Here is a 24,177-nt window from a genome sequence, read left to right as displayed (position 1 = left end):
GCTGTCCAGCTGAAGCCATGTGAGAGGCTCAATGGGGTTTGTAGCAGCTGGGCGATCTGCCAAACAATCCAGCCAATTTAATTTTGACTGCATGTTGCACCCTTTTTTTTTTTTTTTTTTTTGAAAAACTTGAGGGTCTGAGGAGCGTTTGATCGCACTTCACAGAGGACAGACTGTTTGAGACGTATACTGCTAGGGATTATAACATTAAGAGGGAATATTAGTTTGGTGTATCAAGTGGAGAACATCTGCCTCCACTCGTACACACTGCCAGGATAAAAAGTAACAAGTCAGGATTTTTAATCTATAAAACAGGTACAGTTAATTTAATGTTGGGCCAGAGGGTTTATTGGAGATACAGTGTTGAAAGGGGGAGACAGAGGGGATGACTTCCACGGGCTGGAGAGCTGAACCAGTGTACTGGGCAGCGGACACTTGTAAATAAGAGGAGGATATAAGAGATTATCGATCTATTGATGATCTATCAAGGGTTGTATGGACCTGAAAATCTGAATATAAAGAGAATTTCAAAGAAAATAAGGAATAACTTTAAATTTTTACTTTGTTAATTACTTTTGTTATCGACTTACTCCAGACTTACTAGGAATAGAAATGTATGAGTGTAACGGGTTGTTTTAAGCTACAGATGTGTTAAAAAGAAAGATCTGCTGAGTAGGATATTTTAGTATTGAGCAACAAGGCTGAAGAGGAGCGTCTTTCTCTTTAATTTCCTTCTCCTTAAAAGATTGAACAAGAAATCCTGATTGAGCAAACACTGTGGAGGAGTGACGAGAGGGAGTGTGATTACCTGCTCTCTCTCTCTCGCTCCCTCTCTCTCCTTGTAGTCACCTCCCTCTCAGGGAGTGTACACACACACACACACACACTTCTGCACTCTCCACTCCTGCTTGTTCACACACGCACTCGGTCTCCTCTGACTGTCTGTGTGCCCATCAAAGCTTGGTTAGGACTTGGACACTAGTATAGTTTTGTGTGTGGGTGTTGTGGTGTGTGCGTGTGCGTGTGTGTGTGTGTGTGTGTGTGTGTTGGTTTGCATATGTCTGTGTGTGTTGACAAGGAGATGCAGTGTTGATCCATGTGCTTGAAGACAAGTGATTTTTTTATTTTTTTTGTGGTTTGCCTCTCAGACGTAACTTTTTCTGAGTCATTTAAGGACCCTCTGCTCCGTCTTGTGCCGGTGTCGACTCCCTGGACAGGGTGAGTGCCGCTGAACTCCCAGCTGACTTTCTCACACTCCCTCTTTCTTAACCACACACTCTTTTCTGTCTCCTCTGTGCTGCCTCACTGCTGTTTTATTTCATGTCCTTCTCCCGTGGATTTGTCTGTGAAATTCTCAATCTTTTACTCTTTATAGCACTGTCCAGAAATGGCTGACTGTGCTTGTGTGTGTGTGTGTGTGTGTGTGTGTGTGTGTGTGTGTGTGTGTCTGTGTGTGTGTGTGTGTGTGTGTGTGTGTGTGTGTGTGTGTGTTTGTGTGTGTGTGTGTGTGTGAGTGTGTGTGAGCTCACTTTTTCCCTTGAGGATTCAAAGTCAGTGTGCATGAAGACAGGCTTCAACAAGATGAAAGAAAAAAAATCTTTCTTCAAATCAGCACTTTGCCTTAAATCTATTTTTATAAAGCGCTCCTCTGTTCCCTGCACAGCACAGATTTATTTGACAGCAGGCTTCACTTGCACTTCTTTTTTTAGTTTAATTATCCATTTGCTCAAACTTGGCCAAGTAGCCGCTCATTTGCTTCCTAAAGCATGGAAGTACTTTCTATTTTTTGCTGGAAAGAAAATGCCATTATGAAACTGAAGCCGTTCCACAACAGTGAAAATGACATCATCACCATCATCTTCATCCACCGTCCTTGTAAAGTCCCCCGCCACAGATGGGTATTCCAGTCCAGCCTGAGAAACACTACCATTCATAGGGAATATGTGCCTTGAAGTTTTGAATCGCAGTCTGTTTGAGGTCTCTTCATTAAGCCCGGTGTCCTGTTGCTCACGTCAGTGGGTTTTGAAACCTATGAGCACGCAGAGCTGCTCGTCACAGCTGAGGAAGAGGAGCTCTGAGCTCCAACCTCAAAACAAACTGTGTGTGTAAAGCACCTAGTCTAAATAGCTGCCATTGAATGCTTGGCATGTGTTAGGCTTTTTGTCTATGATCAGATATTTCCTTTTATAAACCTTTTGCTAAGTTCTTTATTCAACACATGATGCAAGTTGGGAAAAAAGGGTTCAACATATTTGTGTTCGCACTTACCAATAAGCAGTATAGTATTAATACATAAAGCATTATGTTGTATTCGTCTACACATTCTAATGTCTCTGATTGTTGGATGGATTTTCTTTAGTAGTAATAATAATTAATTACATTTAATTCATCTGCCAAGACAAATCTCGAAGCGCTTCACAACAAAGGACACTGATACAATTTGAGAGATTAAACAATTAATAATAATAATAACAATAATAATAACAATAATAATAAAAATAAAAGTCGGAGATAGCGATAAAAATGGCAGCTCAGTAGTGAATTGACAAAGTGTCTAGTCTTGAAATAAAAATCTCCTATAGCTTAGTTGAAGTGATACCTGCCCCGTATAAAGCTTCAATATACTAATGGGAACTTCAATAAAGGATTCTTTCAGCTTTCTTTTACTTCACTCTTTCCTCTGCCAGAGAGGTCATTTCTTTGGTTCTGTTCTTTGGCTTGATTCTGTTTTCTCGCTGGATAATGGAAAAACTATTTTTAAGCAATTTTAATGAATCTTGTTTAAAGGGTGTGGCATGGGTCACGAAATCTGTCATAGCATTTTGGAACGGATCCGAATCACTGGGCGGACACACGCATTATTTTTCACTTACGGAAATGTTCCTGGCGGAAGTCTGCTTTCTTCGAGTACTCTTTTGAGTTTTCAAAGTTTTGGTGGTTATTTCGATCTATAATAACAACGGTACACTCACCACATGAGATCTGGAAATGCAGTAATGTTGAAAAAAGCTAGACTATGCACATGTCACATGTAATTGGGTGATTATACATGTTTTAAACAAACCTCCAGGGTATGCATTTGAAAGAGAAAAAGATCAAATTAGGATTTTGATGTCTTTCATAAATACCACTCAAAGTTAACGCAGCTGCTCTCTGCTTCATCTTTGACTTGCCACATTTAGTGTATTCATTCTAACTGTTATAAAAATGATGGCCAAAAACAAACAAAGATGAATGTTTAATCCATAACCGCTTTATAATCAATTCAAAGTTGACTACTGGTGCTCACATTAACCACAATTCCACTGGACTGCCAATATATTTTAATAGAGTTTTTTTATAGAGTTATTTCCTTCCTTGAAATTGCGAGAAATAAAATATATATTTGGCCTTACTCTGCAATCGTACTGACTCGGGCTGTCCTCAACTAAAGGAATTCAGTCAACTGACAATCATACGACTAACCAACTCGTTGATTTATTGAAAGATGTGTAAAACTGAGTTTCTCCACATTAAACCGTGCAAAAGAGCCACTTTTTTACCAATTAGACTAGCAATTCACTTCTTAAAGGTGGGGTAGGTAAGTTTGAGAAACCGGCTCGAGATACACTTTTTGTTATATTCTCTTAACATCCCGATAGCATTGAATATCTGAAGTGCTTTGACAATAAATTCATTTAAAAAATGTCAGCTGTGGAAGCCGTAGCGCTGTAAAAAGCACGACCAATCATTTGAGCCGGCCCGGCTAAAATAACTGGATGGCCTACCTGCCTGTCAGCCTTCCATCTGTGCACAAACTTATCTCGTGCCCTCATTGGTCATGTGCGCGTTCGTGTGTGTTGGAGGAGGGGCTCTTTAAGGAAGTGGCAGATTTGTTCCTGCTTTGTATTTTCAAATTCTAGCGCACTCGACCTGGTTTCTCCAAAATTACCTACCCCACCTTTAAGTCCCTTAATATTGACCGTGGCAAACAGATTCACAGATGCTGCCAAGGGACAGAGAAAGACAATGTGATGCTAGTTAGGAACTCATTGGTTCACAAAAACAACCAAACTTCTGTTAATAATTTGAAAATGCAATATGAAAATGGCACAGCAGGTTGATTGGGTTTATTTATATGATCTTCACCCTGCCCCACACACTCCTTCGTACGTTAATCATTAGATCACACCTGTAAAACCGTCTCAAAGAACTATTGTAAGCTAATCTGGACATCTGAATGTGCAATCATACAGAGCTTCAAAAAGACCTTTAAACATTAAAGATATAATCATTACACTAAAGCATGTTGGACTAATGCACTTTCATGCTATTGACGAAACGGAAACTAAGATATGATTTTAATATGATTACGCTTGACGAAGTGGATATCTATACAACCACATCATTAGTTTACTAATCATTAGTTTACTGTTTAATTATTTATATGATGCATGCATGCACAAAGCTAAAATATTCTCAAGGTAAACAGAGTGACACACTTCAAACTGAAACACAGACATGGGCTGTATTTTCCTTTCACTCACTCACTCACTCACTCACACGTGTGCTGTAGTCTATAGAAAGTGAAGCAGCTATTGGTTTACCAGTGTTGCTGCTGTTATCCTATTACAGGACAGAGGGTGAAAGCTGTCATCTGTGTGTGATATCTGAACGTCTAAACTAAGGGAAGTGTGTCTCACACACAGTGAATGTGAGTACACACATACTGTTAACAAAGTGGCATGTGTTCACACCTCTTCATTCCTCGTCTTGTATTTCACTCTGAGCGTTTACAAAACATTGCATCTACAGATTGAGGAGGCGGGGCTGGTGCATGTTTGGTTTTATGCACTTTGGGATCAGGTTTGGGGTTGTGAGGTTTTCATTGTTAAGACTGGAAAGGGCCCAAAGTCCTGAGCATCTGCAGAGGACAGATTGAGTCCAAACGGTCTCTCTGCTCATAGCTTAGGGCCAGACGCTGCTTAAGTTACCGATATCGCGACACCAGTAAGTCAACTTTGAACTCCCCCTCTTCTAGTGCCAAGCCTTGGTAAGCCAGAGAGAGGAGTGGCTGGTAGTGTACGCGTTTATGAGTTATGAGGTGATTAAAAGACAGCCTGTAGGTGAGGGATAGGTGCATATGTAGGCTTTGCACGTCCATAGACAAGTACAGACCCACCAAAGACCTGTGGCAGAGCAAAGGAGATGTACAGTATATCTTATAAAGCCATATCTGTGTTTTCAGTTTTAGTTTTATGACTGTTTTTACAGCCCCCTTATTGCGGTTTCTGCTGTGAGTCACGGACTAAAATAAATTTCCCTCTGACAAAAAGGACAGCCATAAAGCATTTCAAAAGAGCCTTGCAAATTAAACCCTTTTTGTGCTGTCTGTTAAATGGGCCTTGTATGTGTTCTGATCAGCAAGAAGTTAGTGTAAAAATAGCCTGAATAGTGGTTTCGTCATCAGCTCTGGGAGACAGGCCGCCCGGCTGTGTACCTGCTGAAGACGCAGCTGAGAGGGAGCTTGCTATCTGCCTCATTACAACCGTATTACACCCTGCTGTAGATGTGACAAGATGTCTCCGCTTTCTGCCCTGAAGCCTCCGCCTCCGGTCTTGTAAGCCTCAGCAGAACATGAACGCTGATTATATCGACCCAGATGTGCATGTTCCTTACTGAGCATTGCACTGACTGCTTGATGCTTTTAGTATGTATCGTTTGAATGTAGACATTTTAAGTGAGGTTTGTTTTTCTTATTGAGGTCATGTTTGATTCCTCTTGTGCCTTTATTGGTGTCCTTATTGGCTGGTTATCATGTCAAGCTTCTATAAGGAAGTTACCCTGATAGATTATGATCATCAGTAGTGGCTATTTGATGATATAAAACTAAATATCTTTGGACTGTTTGTCACACATAATATTACCTTTATTATTGGTCTCTGTATTGCGACAGGAAGTTCTATTATTTTCTGCCACTAATTAGGCAATTGTTATTCAAAATAATTAAGAAAATAAGTTATTGTTGTGCTGTTTAGTAGCGACCATTTTAGTACAGAGACGATAACGTTTTTTTTGTAATTTGGTTTATTGAGGCAATGCAAACATTATTCAGTTTGCCATGACAAGTTTACTTTGTGAATCCTTCAGATTGAGCTGCCAGGATTACATACTGTATGGATGTGACTGATGGTGCCTGACTCTGAAACACCTGAGAGGTTAAATGGAGCCCCTCTTCAGGTGGGGAAACATTCCTGTGTGACAGCATGGGGCTCTGTGATGGCCTCGGGGTAGAAGTTGAGAGGTGGAGGAGTAAACTGAGACACCGGGAGTCACAATCCTCCCGTGCCTTTCTGCTCCTCTGAGATTCTCCTTCTTTCTTTTTGTTGTCTTAAAGAAGATTATCCGTCGTTCTCTGCTCAGCTTCTTTGTAGCCGGCAGAGCTGGGGCCTGGTCCGGTCATCACAAAGGACTGCGGGCTGCCACATAACAACATAAGGCGCGTTCACACCAAGTACTTTTCCCACAAAGGTTCCTGAGAACTCTTTAGTTCTCATGAACTAAGTACAGATCGCGTTCACACCGGAAATCAGTTCCTGGGGGAGGATTAGGCAAATGAAGCCGCTGACGTCACTTCTTCTTCTTCTGCTTTGGGTTTACTGGCAAGCCGCAAACAACTTCACGGCGTATACTGCCACCCGAAGTCCCCGGCTGGAAGTCCCCGGAGTTAGGGACTGGCTTCAGTAGAAGCTGCTGGGACTCCCAGCAGCTTCTACTGAAGCCTTCAGAGTAAACGGCCAGAACGCCGACACCTCCTAGTCTCCACCGCTCCCATGTTTTATTTTGTGTTGTCATAAGTTAGTCTCTCTGCGTTTCCGCGCTGGGCTAATGCTAATAATGCAATGCGAGGATAATAAAATGGCGGCTTCACAAAAGTTTTTGGGAGTTTGACGGGGCGTGGTTTGCATTCCGCCCAGCCAATCAGACACAGGAACCTTTTTCTCCCACGAAAGTCCCTGCTCTCTAGCAGGGACTGAAAAGGGGCTAAAAAAGGTTCTCTAGAACTAATTTAGTTCCTGGGACTTTTTGGTGTGAACGCAACTAAATCGTAGTTCTCAGGAACCTTTGTGGGAAAAGTACTTGGTGTGAACGCGCCTATAGCAATGACATAAAGAGAAGGATTTCATTGCTTCAAGGACATGTTTTAGGGGGCGTTTGATTTCTAAGAAAACGGCATGTTTTGATGTTCCCCCTGTTATCCTGCTTTCTCCTATTTCCATTGCCCACTTACTTGCTTGCTCTCTCTGTGTTGTTATTTTGGTCCATTTTTGTACGTTAACATCTTGTCCATCAACCTCCTCTTCCTCCACTAATTCATAAGTAATGACCATGCAGCAGCAGTAGCAGCAGCAGCAGGCAGAGCATCGGAGCAGACATGCCGGCTGGCCAGGCCTCGTCCCAACGGACCAGAGCCACTTATCTCTCACAATAATGACATATGCATCGACTGGCTTTAAGAAAGTGGCTTCCCAGTATTTGGGAAGTCTCCCACGTTTATTTTCTCCGCTATAATTGACTGTCTTAACGAACAACATATTTCATGCATAAGAAGTCATTTGCTTGCCAAAAAAATATGAATCAAGGATAACACTGACATCCAAAGTAAAACTGACATTACAACAAAAACATTTTTACAATCATGATTCATGAGTGTGGATATTGTCATTATCAACACCTAATCTAATCAAATTACTCATACAAACATATACATCCTTTCCTTTAATGCGTGTTTTTTCGGAGGAAGCATTTTTCTCAGCTTTGGCTGCTCACATTTTGCAACATCGATCTCATCTACGGTTACTTAATACTGGAAAGAAACAGTATCGCCACCTATAAAAAGCCCTATCACCATCAGTTCCGTTCTTCTTTATAGTCCCATAGGGGAAATCGGACTTGCAGCCGAGAACAAATAAACAGTAACGGAAAACATATAACAAGAAAAGAAGAGAAAAAAACTTTCAAAGATTAATTTGTAGGCTTTTTGCAGTTCTGCAGTTCTAAATCATTGCAGAAAAATGCCTAAATGCAAGGTTACCTTTTGTGCAAATTAAGCATGTTTTTTGCACTAGGACTGTGAGAGATGATTCTCCTTGACTGACCCCTCCTCCCCTCTCCTCCCTCCTCTCTCAGATGACATGGCGTCCTCAGTACCGCAGCTCCAAGTTCCGCCACGTGTTCGGTAAGCCCGCCGTCAAGGATAGCTGCTATGACGGCGTGCCAATCACACGCAGCGTCCAGGACAACAACTTCTGTGCCGTCAACCCACGTTTCCTGGCAGTCATCACCGAGTGCGCCGGGGGAGGGGCTTTCCTGGTCCTGTCCGTCCATCATGTGAGTATCTCCATCTCATGGCAGCTTTTACTCCCTGATGTCAGCTTTTTAAAGGATACTGTGATGTGTTTGGTAGATGTGTGCCCTGAAGGAGATATTTGTTTTTGCTACGAGGTTAAAGAAAAGCATGAATAGTCTAAATATAGACTTTTAAGCAATAGATGGACATTTCTCTAGTTGAAAAACAGCTGACTTTAGAAGATAAACTTTACAATCTAAGGCAATCAAAGACAACAGCTTTGCCATGAATTGTGCTTTTGCAAAGCTTTCGAAAATGCAATATTTATTGACACCGTCAGAAAGTTGGTAATGTTTATCATTGAGGTTGTAATGGAAGGTGTTCTGCTATACTGTATTATGTTAAAAGGTCAACTGAAAATACGTCTGCAAACAACAATTACATTTACATTCCTTCATACAAAATTCCCCTAAATAGTTACCTGATCCAGCTCGAGGCAAATTGAGTCATGTTACCTGTAGTTCATCATAGTTATTATGCTGCTCAATGTTTCAACTAGCTTCCTAGCAAGCTTAAAACAGGAGACATCAGGAAAATCAACATAAAACATTTCCCCATAACTGAAATTAGCTTTGACCAAAAGTTGGGAAGTTTCAGAAAAAAGTGTAGCAATGGAATTTCACATTAGAAATTATTATGGTGAGAACATTATTACCTCGGCCATGGAGGTCGTGTTTTTAGTTTGGTTTGACTTTTTGTAAACAGGATTACGGAATAAACTACGATTGTAATTTTCATGAAACTGGGTCATGGAAGAAACAATACAATTATCGAACGGACCATAATCACAGGGAGGTATAACAAATGCTTTTCCCTTCCGTTAACATTGCGAGATACTGCGTTTGGTCTCAGCAGGGATCTCAGGTCTCTGCTTTTTATACTTAAAATAACTTTTTCTCTTTGGTAAAAAGTAGAAGAACAATTAATCTGCTGAGTGTTCGACATCTCTCATGGTTTCTCTTTGCTCGTGCACACACAGCACACCTTGGAAAGAAAGATCTGCTCTCAGATTCTAAATAGGACAGCAGCAGTGGAGCCAAAGCAAATACCAGGAAACCCCCGGCAGCTGATTAACTTGAACCTAAACATAGCATGTGGTCTTCTTTTTCCTCCTCATTATTCTGCCTTATCTCCCCCACCAACTTCACCTTAAACATGATAAATCAAGCACTCTCCATGACGTTATTTATGCATATTATCACATCCACCGGTGTTATCAGCAACAACAGTGATCCTTCAAATAAACTCAGCCAGACTTCCTTATTGTGTGCCGGTAAAATGTACAGTCCTGCTGTATGTCTCCAGTCGAGAGCGATTTATCAAGCTCCCTCCCTTCTCCCTCTCTCTGTCTGTGTCCAACTTTTAAATTATCTTGGACTTATCACCAGCCTCCTAGCTTGGGCAGGAATTGCATACATGCTCAGGAATGACATAACTCATCGTTCGACCTCCCTCTTCCCCTTCTTTCACCATCTCGAGGAGGTGAAACTTCCCCCCTCTGCTGCCCTTCACCTCCCATCTTTGTGTGTGAGCTCACAGAGAATCGTTCTGTGGAGAACAGTGCTTCTATGTTCTACTTTCTTGTGCATATGTTAGGTTTGCTGGAAAGCACAGGTAGTGGTTACATCATCCCCATGCAGACACACCTTACCTACACAGTAATCAAGCCTGCAGGTGTTTGAGTGTGTGTCAGTAGGAAGGTTCTGTTCGTACTAACTGCATAATTAGCAGACTTGTCCGGGCAGAAAATCTTCTGCAGATCTCTCTGACCTTTTCCTTCTAACAGGATCATGAAATACCAGGGCGTGTGTCAAACATTTTGTGTAGCTCTACCTGTAGTTTGAATACTTTCATTTAAATGTCATGAAGAGTTTGACTGCTCTTTAGCTTGTTCTCATATGTGAAGATCTTGTCCTGTTAAGATATTTAGAAACCAGCTTTCTATCTGTCTTTAAATCTGCACTAATAAATATGTTTTATATTAAAGGGAAACTCGGCCAGTCAGTTTAGAGGTCTTAGGCTTGAATTTCGATAAATTACCTCAAGGGACGTCATTTGAGTCTACATTGTTTGTACATTGTCTTATTCTAAAGACTACAAGTTTGAAACCCCCCCTAAAATCTTCACGGGGGAGGAGTTATAAAGTGGTGAGCTTACTTACCTCTTCAGTGCACTCCTCTACAGGCTACATTAGCTGCTACTAGCATTACACACCTGAATATCTCCGTTTGTGGTTGAGTTGCATTATGGTTAATGTAGGAACCAGGTTTTGACAAGGAATAAGACAATTTCTCCTGATTTCTATTAGGGCTGCTCAATTAATCGTACGATTATGGCTTGCAACGATTACGAAAACAACGTAATCAAAATAAAACTTTTTTTTTTAATACTTTTTTTTTTTTTTTTTTCAGTTGAATTGTACTTAAAGTTCAGGGTAATCAACTGTCAAAAACATACTGTTCAAAAAAATGTTCTCCAATAAATGGATGTTTTCAAATTCAATGAATAATCGCATTTAATAATCGCAATTAGAATTATTGACCCAAATAATTGACATTATGATTTTTGCCATAATCGAGCAGCCCTAATTTCTATACAATGCGGACAGTAGTAGTAGAGCAGAGGTAGCAGCTGATTTGAATAGTTAGCATAAAGTGGCCAGGACTCTATCCAAGACTGGCCAAAATATAGTTTGGCTGTAACAGGTTAACTCATTGCCTTACACTTTTTTGTAAAGATTTAACAAAGAATACACAGTATAATGTGCTTTTTGAGCTTAACATGAGCTGGTGCTCTAGCGCTTTCCCCCTGCTTCCAGTCTTAATACTAAACTAGCTAGCTACATATTTACTGTACATAAATGAAAGTGTCTATTGCAATAAAACAGAGCACTTTTATCAGAATGTCAGACTAACTCAATGATATAAATGTTTTGGCTTTTATATTTCAGTTTTTTAATCCTCTTTTTGTTTGTTTATCAGACAGGTAAAGTGGATCCTCACCAACCCCGCATATCGGGCCACAGAGGAAATGTGTTAGACGTCAAATGGAATCCATTCAACGACTACTGCATCGCCTCCTGTTCTGAAGACACCACGGTTTGTACAAACACACACCCACCTAAAGTACACATAGTTCACTGGTGTGTTATCATTTCCCTTCATTATGAGCATGTAGCAGCAGGGAGATTATTTTATTGCCTTGCTGTTTAGCCTTCAAGAAGTCATTCCTCACATTCCTCAGCCATGACTTGGCTCAGAAGAAATCAATGTACAAAGAAAGAGAGAGGAGAGTGATAAAAGACCATTTATTTAAAGTCATTTATTTCTCGTGTCCAGTCGACCCTCAATTATTTATTGAATCGTTATTTTTCATAGATTTAGACATATTGATTTTGTTCGTTTGTGATCTCTCTTACAGTGGTGTATTCAAAGCCTTCACTAAAAAGTGCTGATGCCACTCTGTAAAAATGCATTGGAAATTAACTAAATGTATGTCAAAACAATTTTTTAAAACGCACTTAAAGTTAAGTAAAAGTACTCATCATTACTGATACAAGCATTCATGTAAAAGCTGAATTTTATGGTTTCAGTCGGTTGCCACTTTTCGCCTTTATCAAATCAATGAGACAGGAAAACAGAGAAAAGATCATTAATTGTACAAAATTGTAAATTATTATTCAAATAAATAATAATGGTAAACTTGAGAAGCTGGAAGCATTACATTTTTGCACATCAATCAGAAAGAATGTTTTTTTATATTGGCTTATGAACAAATCAACTAGTCAATTCAGGTGTCCTGTGATAGTTTAATGTATGACAGAACATCATATTTCATGAGGTCTTGATGATGTTTTTTTGGTTGTGTCTGCAGGTGAAAGTGTGGGAAATCCCTCCTCATGGCGTGCTGAAGAACCTCACAGTCCCGTGGAAGGAGCTCCAGGGTCACAGCCGCAGAGTGGGCCTCATCGAGTGGCACCCCACTGCTAACAACATCCTCTTCAGTACGGCCTATGACTACAAGGTAATGCAAACACACAGTAGTTAACTAACCTAACTCTGAACTCAAACAAGCTACTGTGACATATACTGTAAACAAGTGTGTATAGCAATGCAGTCAAACCGGTCACAGATCTATCAGCCCAGTTCTTTTGATCTGATCATGATCATGACAAAGATTGCTGACAGTAACACTGCAATCTACAGTACAAAGCTTCACAATCACTTTAGAAGTGACAGCAGCATTTCAGGAATGTTCGCTCTACATGTATGGTTTTTCTGCTGCAATCCAAAATGGGACAAGTCTCATGTCCGGGTATGAATATAGAAGGCTTCTCAATTCTCTAATTCCCCTCCTCGACTCCTATCTTCGTGTCTTAGTCCCGCCCACAGGAGATGCGAGCGGAGGAGTCGAGGAGGGGAACCGAGGAGAGAGGAGGGGAAGCAGCAGGCGGTTAGAGAAATGAGAACTCCTCTCCTCTGAGCGGTCATTTTAAAGAGACGTCCATTAATGATGACAGAGGCACAGCAGCACTCTGTCTGATGGACAGATGTGTTCATGACCATTTATATATTTACTTTTAATGAATTCACAGTGCGGTATAATGAGACAATAACAGGCTACAGATGCGGACATACACACACACATATATTTATAAACATTACATTACATCGCATTTAGCTGACGCTTTTATCCAAAGCGACTTACAAAAATTGCATTCGACCAAGAAGATACAAACTTGAAGAAACCAGAATCATTTAAGTACATCTGGTTTCATAGAGCCAAAACATTTCAAGTGCTACTCAACAGGCTTTAGATAAGCCAGTCCTTTATTAGTATAAGTGCTTGGATAGTAATTCTATTGCTCGAAGTGGAGTCGAAAGAGATGAGTTTTCAGTCTGCGCCGGAAGATGTGTAGGCTTTCTGCTGTTCTGATGTCAATGGGGAGCTCATTCCACCATTTTGGAGCCAGGATAGCAAACCAACGTGTTTTTGCTGATGGGAACTTGGGTCCCCCGTCGCATATTCAATTTCAAACACAATCAGAGGCTGGATATAGACATCCCCCTGCCTTCTAAGTCAAATGTATGGCAGTGTCAACTCTCAAGGCACCAGTAGGCTTTAAAATAACCTGCATGTAAAAAAAAAAAAGGGATTCTTTACTAATGTATCGTATGTGCAACCAAGTGAGGAAATATTGTCTGAAATTATATGTATATATATAATATAAGATATATTGCATCTACCCCTCTTTATAATAGCAGTGTTTCCTCCATGCCTTTTTAAATGTGAAAACCCCTTTAAACGATGTTAAGACATGATGAGAAATCCCTTCATATCAACCAGTTGGCTTAACATTTTAATACAGAAAACCAAAGGAAGTTGAGTCAGGACACATAGGAGTGATTAACTACTATTACAGTAAAATAAGACAAAATATTTCAGTCTTTTTTGTTGTTGTTGAAATGCATAAATTCATTGCAATCTGTCTGATTTTGTTATCTTCAATAAGTGAATGTCCCACAACATGTTCAAGCCCTTGCCTTCAACTGTTCTAGGTGATGATCTGGAACCTGGACTGTCCAGAGCAGGTGATCAAAAACCCTGTACGGACAATCAGCCACCACACAGACGTCGTCCTCTCTCTGTCTTTCAACACGGACGGCAGCCTCTTCGCCACCACCTGCAAGGACAGGAAGGTCCGAATCATAGAGCCGCGCTCAGGAAACCTACTGCAGGTCAGGCTTTGTGTGTGTGTGTGTGTGTGTGTGTGTGTGTGTGTGTGTGTGTGTGTGTGTGTGTGTGTGTGTGTGTGTGTGTGTGTGTGTGTGTGTGTGTGTGTGTGTGTGTGTGTGTGTGTGTGTGTGTGTGTGTGTGTGTGTGTGTGTGTGTGTGTGTGTGTGTGTGTGTGTGTGTGTGTGTGTGTGTGTGTGTGTGTGTGTGTGTGTGTGTGTGTGTGTGTGTGTGTGTGTGTGTGTGTGTGTGTGTGTGTGTGTGTGTGTGTGTGTGTGTGTGTGTGTGTGTGTGTGTGTGTGACCTGTTTCAATACATAACATATAATCCTGCAATTACATTTGAGAATGCTCTTATTTAAAAAGGCTGCAGCTTCAGTATGTGCCAGCTTATCTAATGTCACTGTGAATGAAACTTGTAAAAACACAGGTATTTCTCTGTGTTTATTTAAGATATTTTGAAAAAAAAAGTTTGAAAAGCTATTTTGAAAAAACATAAATTTGCAGCTTAAAAAGTTCACATCACTTTTATTAGAAGCCTTTTTGGAGAAACAACCTTAAGTTCAGTTGTTGTTTACATTAGAATCCCAGCAACTGAAATTGCATGAGAGTGAGTTTCTTGCTCCTCTCCGTCTTCCCAGCTCAGGCTCTCATCCAGCACCACACAGCCAAAACTCACACCTCCGGCCCGATCAGGCCGACAGCATAACTCCACAGACCTTTGGGTCACCAGCCAATGACTCACACTCACATCAGTCCGCTCTCACTACCGTCCCCTGCCAAATAACCTCACATACATAACATTACAATTCTGTCCTGTGAAACGTCATTATTAGTGTATACCTTTTAATACAACTTAAAGGTGACCTATCATGCAAAATGCACTTTTGTACGTCCTTTATACATGAATATGTGTCCCCGGTGTTCCAGGGAACTCACCAAGTGTCAGAAAACACAACCCTCTCTATTTTCCTCCATACCCAAATCTCTTAAAAAGGGGCTGCAACGGATCTGATACAGACTGATCCAGATTTGAACACTTCTATGACGTCACAGAAGTGGCGCTACGGCTATTGGGCCAACTCCACCAATCAGGAGAAGACAGCCACGGACATTGCCGTTCGAAAGTGCTGGAGACGCTGTAGTACATATGCCAGGCCTGTAGATGGTGCTGTTCTCACAGAATCAGCCCATGCAAAGACAGTGTTAAATTGAGCGAAATGAGGAATGGCTAAAATGCATGATCTGTTTGGTATTTTGAAAAATAAAAAGTATAAATATGCCTTATATAGGTATGGTCCTACAATATATTATTCAAATATAGCATGATAGGTCCACTTTAAGGAAACCTATTTATACCAAATGTTTAAGATAAGATGGATCTTTATTCATGCCCGAGGGGAAATGCAGGAGTTTACACATAGTACGAGTTGTTTGATGTATGTTGTGTTTGCAGGAAGCTAACTGTAAGACGCACAAAGCCAGCAAGGTGCTGTTCCTGGGAAACCTGAAGATGCTCTTCACATCGGGAACTTCTCGCTGGAACGACCGACAGTTTGCTCTTTGGGATCAGGTGAGGGCTACAGGAAGTGTTTTCTGACAAATCCTCTCATTTCAGGTCCATTTATGCTTTTACAAGGCACTCGTATGCATTATTGGGTCTTAATTAGCTAATTGTAAGCTGGATCAGGTTTCAATATGTGGAGTTAATGCCGTGTGATGACACCTGCAATCACTTATCATCAGTTGACTGTAGTTCAACACTCAGGTTGTGAGGCGACACCTGAATCACCGACGATGATGATCTGACACTCTGTGGACCTTTGAGTTTAGATCATTTTGTCACACATGCTGTTCCCATCCTCAAGAATGAACTAGATATGGTAGTTATTTTATTTTCTTAGTTAATGTTTCAACCTTCTTGGGCTAAAAAGAGTTGCTAAAAAGAGTTCTTCTGAGTATCCCAGGTTTTTTTAATATATATTTGTTCACAACAATTCAATAACTTGCAGTCAACGTAGGGTTGTTTACATTCATTACTTACTGACTGTGTTTCCTGTTCTTTTTATTCATCTCCAAAATATTTATTTTAATATATAAAAGGTTTTTTTTCACCACAAAGAGGTTGGGCTGCGCTAAACTTTAAAAGATATATATATTTACATCATCAATTTAATTTGCCAATTGTCTTTCTAAATTCAGTGGTTACCCGTTTAGTCAATAAAGCAACAATGACAAAGATAAATAAAAAGTGTATTGTTTTTTCCACAATGTTGCACACAGGAAACAAACTGCAGTCGTTATTAAAAGGTTTGAAAATTGCTGGAAACCTTTGGGACAATGTATGAACAACATTTAATAAAATGCATATCATAGGTCTAGTTGGTTTTTACACCTTTCAAAGTGTAAAAGTTACATATTAAACCTTTCACACAATTGAATATTTTTGACCTAATAATCTTTGGGAAATGTACCTTACCAACTCATGGCTCATCTGTGTGAATCAAATTCTCTCACTGTAGAAACAAAAACATTTAGTATCGGTTCATCCTAATGTGTAATCTCATGGCTAAAACAATACTGAAAGTGAACTCTCTCACAAACACATCTCTGCCATCTAGTGGAGAAACGTGTGGATTTCGCTGTGTTTTGAGAGAGTGTATCGTGGGTGGAAGATTAAAGCTGACGCACGGATTAGGGATTGAGCACTCAGGCTTTTTAAATCAGCGCTGTAGAGTGTTCTTATGTAGAAGTGGATTTAAATGAGTGTTTTAATATTCGGGAATGTTGTCCATATTGCTGGGGCTTCATTTTTTTATGTTATGTTTGTTTCCAGGATGATTTGTCTGTGCCTTTGCTAGAGGAGAACCTGGATGGTTCTTCAGGAGTCCTTTTTCCTTTCTACGACCCCGACACTCACATGCTCTACCTTGCTGGAAAGGTGGGTCTCTGACAGCAACTACAAAGTGTTAATACACAAATTACTTTTAATCACATTGTTATAAAGAGTCCTCTTATCTCTGTCAGGGTGACGGAAATATGAGGTACTATGAGATCGGCTCGGAAAAACCTTACATCCACTACCTAACAGAGTACCGCTCACACCAACCTCAGAAAGGAATGGGTAAGAAACACACAGATACACACATATAAATACACAGAGAGGTGCTATACATTTAAACTCAAACCCAGTATGTTGGAAGTCAAATTGTCCACACATAGTGTGTAAAATGTGGTTGTTTTTGAAACTATGCATGCCTTCTGGGCCTCCTGACTCTCTTGCACCTGTAAGCAAAGCTAATGTGCAAATAAGCCGGCAATATTTGAATAGCCAAACCAGCTGATCAGGGTGGAGTCAGAGATCAGGTGATATGAAGACAGACATGCACTCAAGGTTTAGACTTTAAACTCAAGAGATATTTTTGAATGAAAGAACTCTAGTTTGGGATTTTGCAAATATATTTTTGTATGGTACTAAACAGCGACCGTTCTTTGATATCAATCAACAGAGATATAATCACGATGTAGACCTTTCACAGTCTTAGAGTACTATATATATCATACCCTATATTTCAGACGTTAAGATGATATTCAGGATGAAAGCTCTGTGGTAAAAATAATGTCGTTTTAACTGAAGCTTTACAAATATGGGTTTCCCCTTTGAACTTGTTTAGAGTCTTAGATTCTCTTCCTCTTTCTTTCCTTTTTCTACTTGCCTTTTTCATTTTTGTACAAACTTAATGAGCATTGTTCCAGGGTGCCAGAGATCTAAGACTTTCATCCCCAACGATGGATTAACTTTAATTGTTGTGTGTATGACAATAAAAAAACTTGAAAGCAGCAGAAATGTAATGAATCCTAAAGAAACGCATGCCAGATTCATTATAAGGGTCTAAGGATTAAAACGCTATGGACCTTTTTCTATTGTGTGTGTCCTTAATAAAGTCATTACTGTTATTAAGTTGAGTGGGTGTTAAAAGCCTATCATTTCTGTTCTGCACACGGCCCCTTGGCCTGTGCAGGGGTGGGTCCCACGTTGCCATATTTAATTTTTTCCATCTCAATACTAACATACATGTATACTTGCAAAACTTTTTTGCCTTTTGCATTTTCAAAATGAGCATTACATTCATTCTTGTCAAGCCATAATGTATTTACAGTATATGTTTTTTTTACCGCAGTTATGTTTTGTCTTGGTTTTTATCACACCTTTTACCAAATATCCATTTTAGTGTTCAGTTAATACCTGTCAACTGAATATAACAAGATATACTATACATATATTAAAGCTCAGTTGTGCAGCTCTAAAAGTAAAAGTGTCTTTGTGTCTTCCTTCAGGCGTGATGCCTAAGAGAGGTCTGGACGTGAGCTCCTGTGAAGTTTTCAGGTTTTACAAACTGGTGACAACCAAGAGTCTCATCGAGCCTCTCTCCATGATTGTCCCCCGCAGGGTGAGAGCACAGCGTCTCACACAAACCACAAACACCAGGGAGATATACAAAATAAATACTCAATTTTGAACTAAATAGAATACGGAGAGCTAATCTGAATGTGTGTGTGTTTGTAGTCGGAGTCATACCAAGATGACATCTATCCGATGACTGCTGGCAACAGGCCGGCTCTGTCTGCAGAGGAGTGGCTCAGCGGCATCGATAAAGGTCAGACTTAATGTGTGTGTGTGTGTGACATTTGTGTATGATGGCGAGGTGCTGCGTGATTTACAGATGTGGTGGTGAACTGCTCCAAACTAAATTGATCAGGAAATAAAGGTAGGGCTGGGTTCAGTCAAGATCGCCGTGTTGAGAAGAGTACTTCTCTGGTATTGAGATAGAAAACGTATCCAATACTTAAAACATATACATTTTCATTCAATTTGACTTATTTCTTATTTTTATTTTAGGATCACGGCAATCATGATACAATGGTTACTATGACAACATTTGTGGATTGCTTAGCCATAGTTTTTCGCTATAGCATAGGTGTATTTTGAGTCACTTTTCCACTGTTTATAGTCCTTTGGTACTTAATAATAATAATAATAATACATGTGATTTATAAAGCGCTTTTCCTGGTGCTCAAAGTGCTTAAACATTTAATAATGGTTCTTCCTTAAAGTGGTGGGAGAAGTAGTAAGATCCTTTACTTTGGCATTTAAAGCAAAAGTACAGCAAATCTAGTATTTGAGCTGGTCAAAGTACGGGAGATTGGTCTTACTCTCCTGTACTTTAACCAGTTTATTCAGTGTGATTTGTTAGAAGAAATATTCTAAATGTTATTTCACCATCATTCAGCTCATCTTCCTCCTCTCTTCCTCCTCCATCTCTCTTTGCCTTCTAGGTCCGGTGCTGATGTCTCTGAAGCCTGGAAGTCAAATAGCAGAGTCGTACTCGGAGATGGGTAAGGGGCTGGGAAACACACTGGACACGCGGCGCTCTCAAAGCAGACCAGGCATGCTGCAGCTAGCCTACATTCAGGACAAACTGGAGACCAAAGAGGGAAAGGAGGACGGCGGCAAAACAGAGGGGGAGAGGAGCTGGACGCCCGTCAGCAACGGAGAAGACTATGGACTCTGCTCTCCACCCAAGAACGAGAATGAGGTACGGGGGGGATTTTGAGTTTAAATCCTACTGTTTTTGAAATTATTTAGTTTGCAAAGGCAGAGACGTTGTGTGTTTTCCATAAGACCAATAGAAATAGCGTTTTAATGGAACAAAATAATTATACATGACAGGACATTCAAACCAAATAATTAATCAAACGGAGACATCACTTTGAATGATGATGAGTTCATCAGTAAGTTGTGTAAAATATGAGCAAAATCATCATCAGTTAAAGGTGGGGTAGGTCATTTTGGAGAAACCAGCTCGATTGCGCTCGAATTTGAAAATACTCAACTGGAAAAAATCTGCCGCTTCCTTACAGAGCCCCTCCTCCAACACACACGAACGCGCACATGACCAATGAGGGCACGAGATAAGTTTGTGCACTGATGGAAGGCTGGCAGTAGGGTTGCATATCGTTGACTTTTTTACGATACCGATACCACTGAACGATACCGATACTCAACCGATACATATCGTGATACTTTCATGTTGCATAAGGGAAAAATTGAATCATCCAGCAATTACTCCCATGAAGCGCTTTATGATGTAGTTAACATGTCAAATGAATATTAAATTCAATTGTGGGACTTGGACCTTTTTAGTACTGAACAAACAATGAAAAACACGTTCTCTATGAAGGAAACTGATTCTGCAATATCATTTATAACAACCATCATGCGTGAATAGCACACCTTGACAATGGAAAAACAATATGGCACCGGTATAATCAATATTCAACCTGAGATTCGACTGACCAGAGAACACATAAAGGATCATGAGATCTCGGCATTGCACATAAAACAAATAGCATCATTAAAATCAACATTTGCCTGATGAAAGAAAACTAATCCCATCACAGTTCAGTCTTGTGCATTCATCTTCAAGAAGATGAGCATATCTGCTCTCTCTTGATCCAAACGGGCCCTTTCACAGCGTAGGATATCACCTACTGAACTGAACCCTCTCTCGCTTAGCACGCTGCTTCCCTGAACACAAAGTACTTGGTTGCCATACGAGACAGCATTGGTTGGAGGTTGGATGTGTTGCCACCTTTCCCAGAAATAAACTTCTTACAGTGGTTACAGACCCCACCATTCAGACTGGCAGTGGTTACAGACCCCAGCATTCAGACTGGCAGTGGTTACAGACCCCACCATTCAGACTGGCAGTGGTTACAGACCCCACCATTCAGACTGGCAGTGGTTACAGACCCCACCATTCAGACTGGAAGTCATATGCAGCCACACTTTAGATTTTCTAAAGTGACTCGTTTGCGGAGTTTCACGGCGAAATTGACATCGTAATTCCGACGGTTTGGGCGCGAGTTTAAGGATATTACGCCCCACTTTTATATAAAAAATCGAAAACCGGATCTGATTTCGGTACGGTATACCATAGCCACCAGTAACCGGTATTTTGGTAATACCGGGAACCGGTATGCACCCCTAGCTGACAGGCAGGTAGGCCATCCAGTTATTTTAGCCGGGCCGGCTAAAATTATTGGTCGTGCTTTTTACAGCGCTACGGCTTCCACAGATGACAATTTTTAATGTATTTATTGTGAAAGCATTTAATATATTCATTGCTATCAGGATGTTAAGAGCATTCCATGGAATATAACAAAAAGTGTTTCTGAAATAAATTACATACCCCACCTTTAAAGTATGAATTATACAATTCTCCCCTCTCATCATGCAAACGAGGCGGTGTCGTTTTCTGAGTCCTGTCAGGCTGTGTAAACAGTTTCCACCAATCGGAGCAGGGCATTGGTCTCTGTGCAGCCTGAAAGGCAAAACCTTGTCTAAAAAAGGTCCAGTAAGTCCCAGCTGCTGCTCAAAAAGCTTAAGGATCAGGCTGCGGATGCTCTATATTTTTGTTATTGACAATAAATCCGATGAAAATGCCAAAATCAATATTCAAGTAATCCTACTTAGGGATTAAACTGAAATATCTTATTCCTCAGCGCACAAACATATACATGTACAGCAGATATGTAGTTTTATTACAATATCATACTGTTTGAGTACCCAGCAGTTAAAGGAATCAACCTTTTTCCTTCCCTTACATTTTAAACTATATTTTTTTCAACAGTAATCAATGCCACTGACAGGTTTGGGGAGTCAGAAAGTATTAGTAGTGTGTAATGTATATGTTTCGGTCCATATTTGTTCTGTATTTATCCTTATTTATTTTTTATTGGATTTTTGGTATATTTTTGCCCATATAAGGTCCCATGTCATGCTTTTCTGGTTATTACCCGTCCCCTTGTGTATTCAGTAGCTTTTTATGCATGTAAACGGTCTGCAGAGTCACAAACCTTCAAAGTACACCCTGTAGTGAGTAAAACTCTAACACAGAAAATACCTGTCTATGCTGCCCCAGAACGCCTCGTTGGAGATTTCTCTTGAGAATCTCTTTTGAGTTTGGAAAATTGCACAATATACATTTATTTTAGTAGACCTCAACAATGGAATTATGATCTGTAGAAATGGCCATGACATGGGACCTTTAACACCCTATTTATTATCAAATAAACCTGCACATTTATTTGATAATTAAGGCTTTTAATTCTAAGTTTGTTTCTTCATATTTATACAATTTTTTTTAATGGCAGCTTCAGTCCTCCATATAAAAGTAGATATATTCCAATATAATGTGCGTGTGTTTTGTCCACAGCTGCGTCTGAAGTTCCACAAGCAACAGGAGGAGATCAGACGGTTGCGGGAGCTTCTCAACCAGAGAGACGTACGCGTCACACAGCTGGAGCTGGAGATGAAGAACATGAAAAACTCCCAGCCTCACCAGGGCTCACTTTGAGACTTGCCCCCCCCCCCCCACGGAGTCACTTTCACCCCCTCGTGGACCACATGCATTACTGTACAAACGCACTAACCCCATCTTCAAACCACCGCACCTCTGCCCAGTCTCACTCACTGCACAGGGGGGATTTACACCTCTACTTTATGTTTCCTTTCTGGCTGTTCCTCACACGGTGCACATATTTTCTGTTCATGCACACACACTCAGACAGTGACTCTCACCCAGCTGTAATACAAAGTTAAACTCTTTGCACCTGTTGACTTTTACCCTGTTTCTTTTGTACGCTTCACAGCTATGCAAGTTTATTGTAATTTTTAGCTTTTCTATGCTGTTTGTAGCTGAAAAATAAAAAGGTTGTCTGTGCCTGTCTTGACTGAATGATGTGGCTGCCTGATGTTTGAAAGTTGTTGCAGGGCAGGAGCAGACACCCTGTGTGATTGTACGATAACGCTACATTTTATTTTTTATGCTTGGTGATTGTTTTTTTTCTTCCAATATTTAAACTACTGTAAGTGGAGATGGCTGTGGTGTTTTAATGTATGTTTGCTTGAATGGGCGCGATCTAAATGAATGCCGATATCATGATCCTCGCTGTGTTTCGTTGAGCTGCATATGTTTTTCTGTTTTTCGTTTTTTTTTAATGACTGGATAATTGGTGAATAATGAATCTGTTTCACAGCAGCTATTGTGTAAGCCATGTCTGTAACTGATGCCATGTACCAGTTCTTAATTTTTATATTTATTTTAAAAATACAGTCAAAGAAAAAATAAAATAAAATCGAGTTCTTGAATTCACAATTGTAATTTTGCAACTGTTTTTAAAAAGACTGAAAGATCGCTTTCATTTTTCCTGATGTGGAATCACTGTGAGAAAACTTTAAAGGAGCCCTGCACCACTTCTGGGTTCGTTTTCCTCCAGATTTCAGCTCTGAATGTATTTTCCTAAATAGGGTATCTTTTCTTTGCTCTCTGTAAAAAAACTGAAACATATCACTGGGGTTTATTATTCATGTTTAAGCGGAAAGAGTATCTAATACTGTAGTGGATAGTCATATCTGAGCATCTCATTGCTTTGATAAGTAATAGTGGGAAATAAATATATGTTATAAGATAATGGCATTTTTACCTTGTACACCATTGTGGCAATTCCTCTAACATCTCAGTCATTAAATCAAGTTTTTTTAATTTGTCAATTCTTTAATTCTCTGGCTTAGACAAAAACTGTGTTTTTTATTCATATTTGGTTTCTCAGTATCCAATTAGATATAAACACAGATATTACAATGCAAGAAATATACATTTATACAATTTGTTTACATGAATTACTCTTAACCAGGATGTGCAGTTATTGACAAAATAATTATTGAGCTTTATAGTTTATTTGCAGCTCAATCTAGAACACTAACAGCTATGAACTGTTTTAATTTGTATATTTAGTTTGTATTTGTATAAGTAAATGGATGTTGAGTGAGATGATATTTATTACTATGTAGTATATATAATTACTCTGGTCAACTGCTGTTTCTATGTCAAATAATTAATTGTCAAGCTCAAATTTAGGCCAACCGGGACGATGAATACTAATACAGGTACGTGGATTTTATTTATTTGTAAATGAAATATTGCCAGTATG

The 24,177-nt window shown here is 39.9% G+C and overlaps 1 protein-coding gene across 2 annotated transcripts in view; it reads left to right on the top strand.

Moving 5' to 3' along the window:
* The window catches only part of coro2aa (coronin 2Aa), a 38,032-nt gene extending 14,303 nt beyond the window's left edge, over nt 1–23,729 (top strand). Inside the window, exons 1-12 of one of the 2 annotated variants that reach the window (XM_079645212.1) lie at nt 890–1,218; nt 8,170–8,370; nt 11,371–11,487; nt 12,263–12,412; nt 13,948–14,127; nt 15,578–15,694; nt 16,958–17,062; nt 17,149–17,245; nt 18,460–18,572; nt 18,689–18,779; nt 19,459–19,718; nt 22,401–23,729. In XM_079645212.1, the coding sequence (XP_079501338.1) occupies nt 8,170–8,370; nt 11,371–11,487; nt 12,263–12,412; nt 13,948–14,127; nt 15,578–15,694; nt 16,958–17,062; nt 17,149–17,245; nt 18,460–18,572; nt 18,689–18,779; nt 19,459–19,718; nt 22,401–22,541 (1,572 nt within the window). In that variant the 5' untranslated portion in view covers nt 890–1,218 and the 3' untranslated portion in view covers nt 22,542–23,729. Of the gene's footprint in view, nt 1–889; nt 1,219–8,169; nt 8,371–11,370; nt 11,488–12,262; nt 12,413–13,947; nt 14,128–15,577; nt 15,695–16,957; nt 17,063–17,148; nt 17,246–18,459; nt 18,573–18,688; nt 18,780–19,458; nt 19,719–22,400 lie in introns of those variants that run through there. The other variant, XM_079645211.1, reaches the window with a different exon arrangement.
* Nucleotides 23,730–24,177: the final 448 nt, after the last annotated feature.

This window comes from Notothenia rossii (genome assembly GCF_949606895.1).
Source record: "Notothenia rossii genome assembly, chromosome: 1".
In the NCBI taxonomy this organism is placed as follows: domain Eukaryota; kingdom Metazoa; phylum Chordata; class Actinopteri; order Perciformes; family Nototheniidae; genus Notothenia; species Notothenia rossii.
The sequence above is the reverse complement of the archived record's forward strand: the minus strand, read 5'-3'. Positions and strand labels throughout refer to the sequence as shown.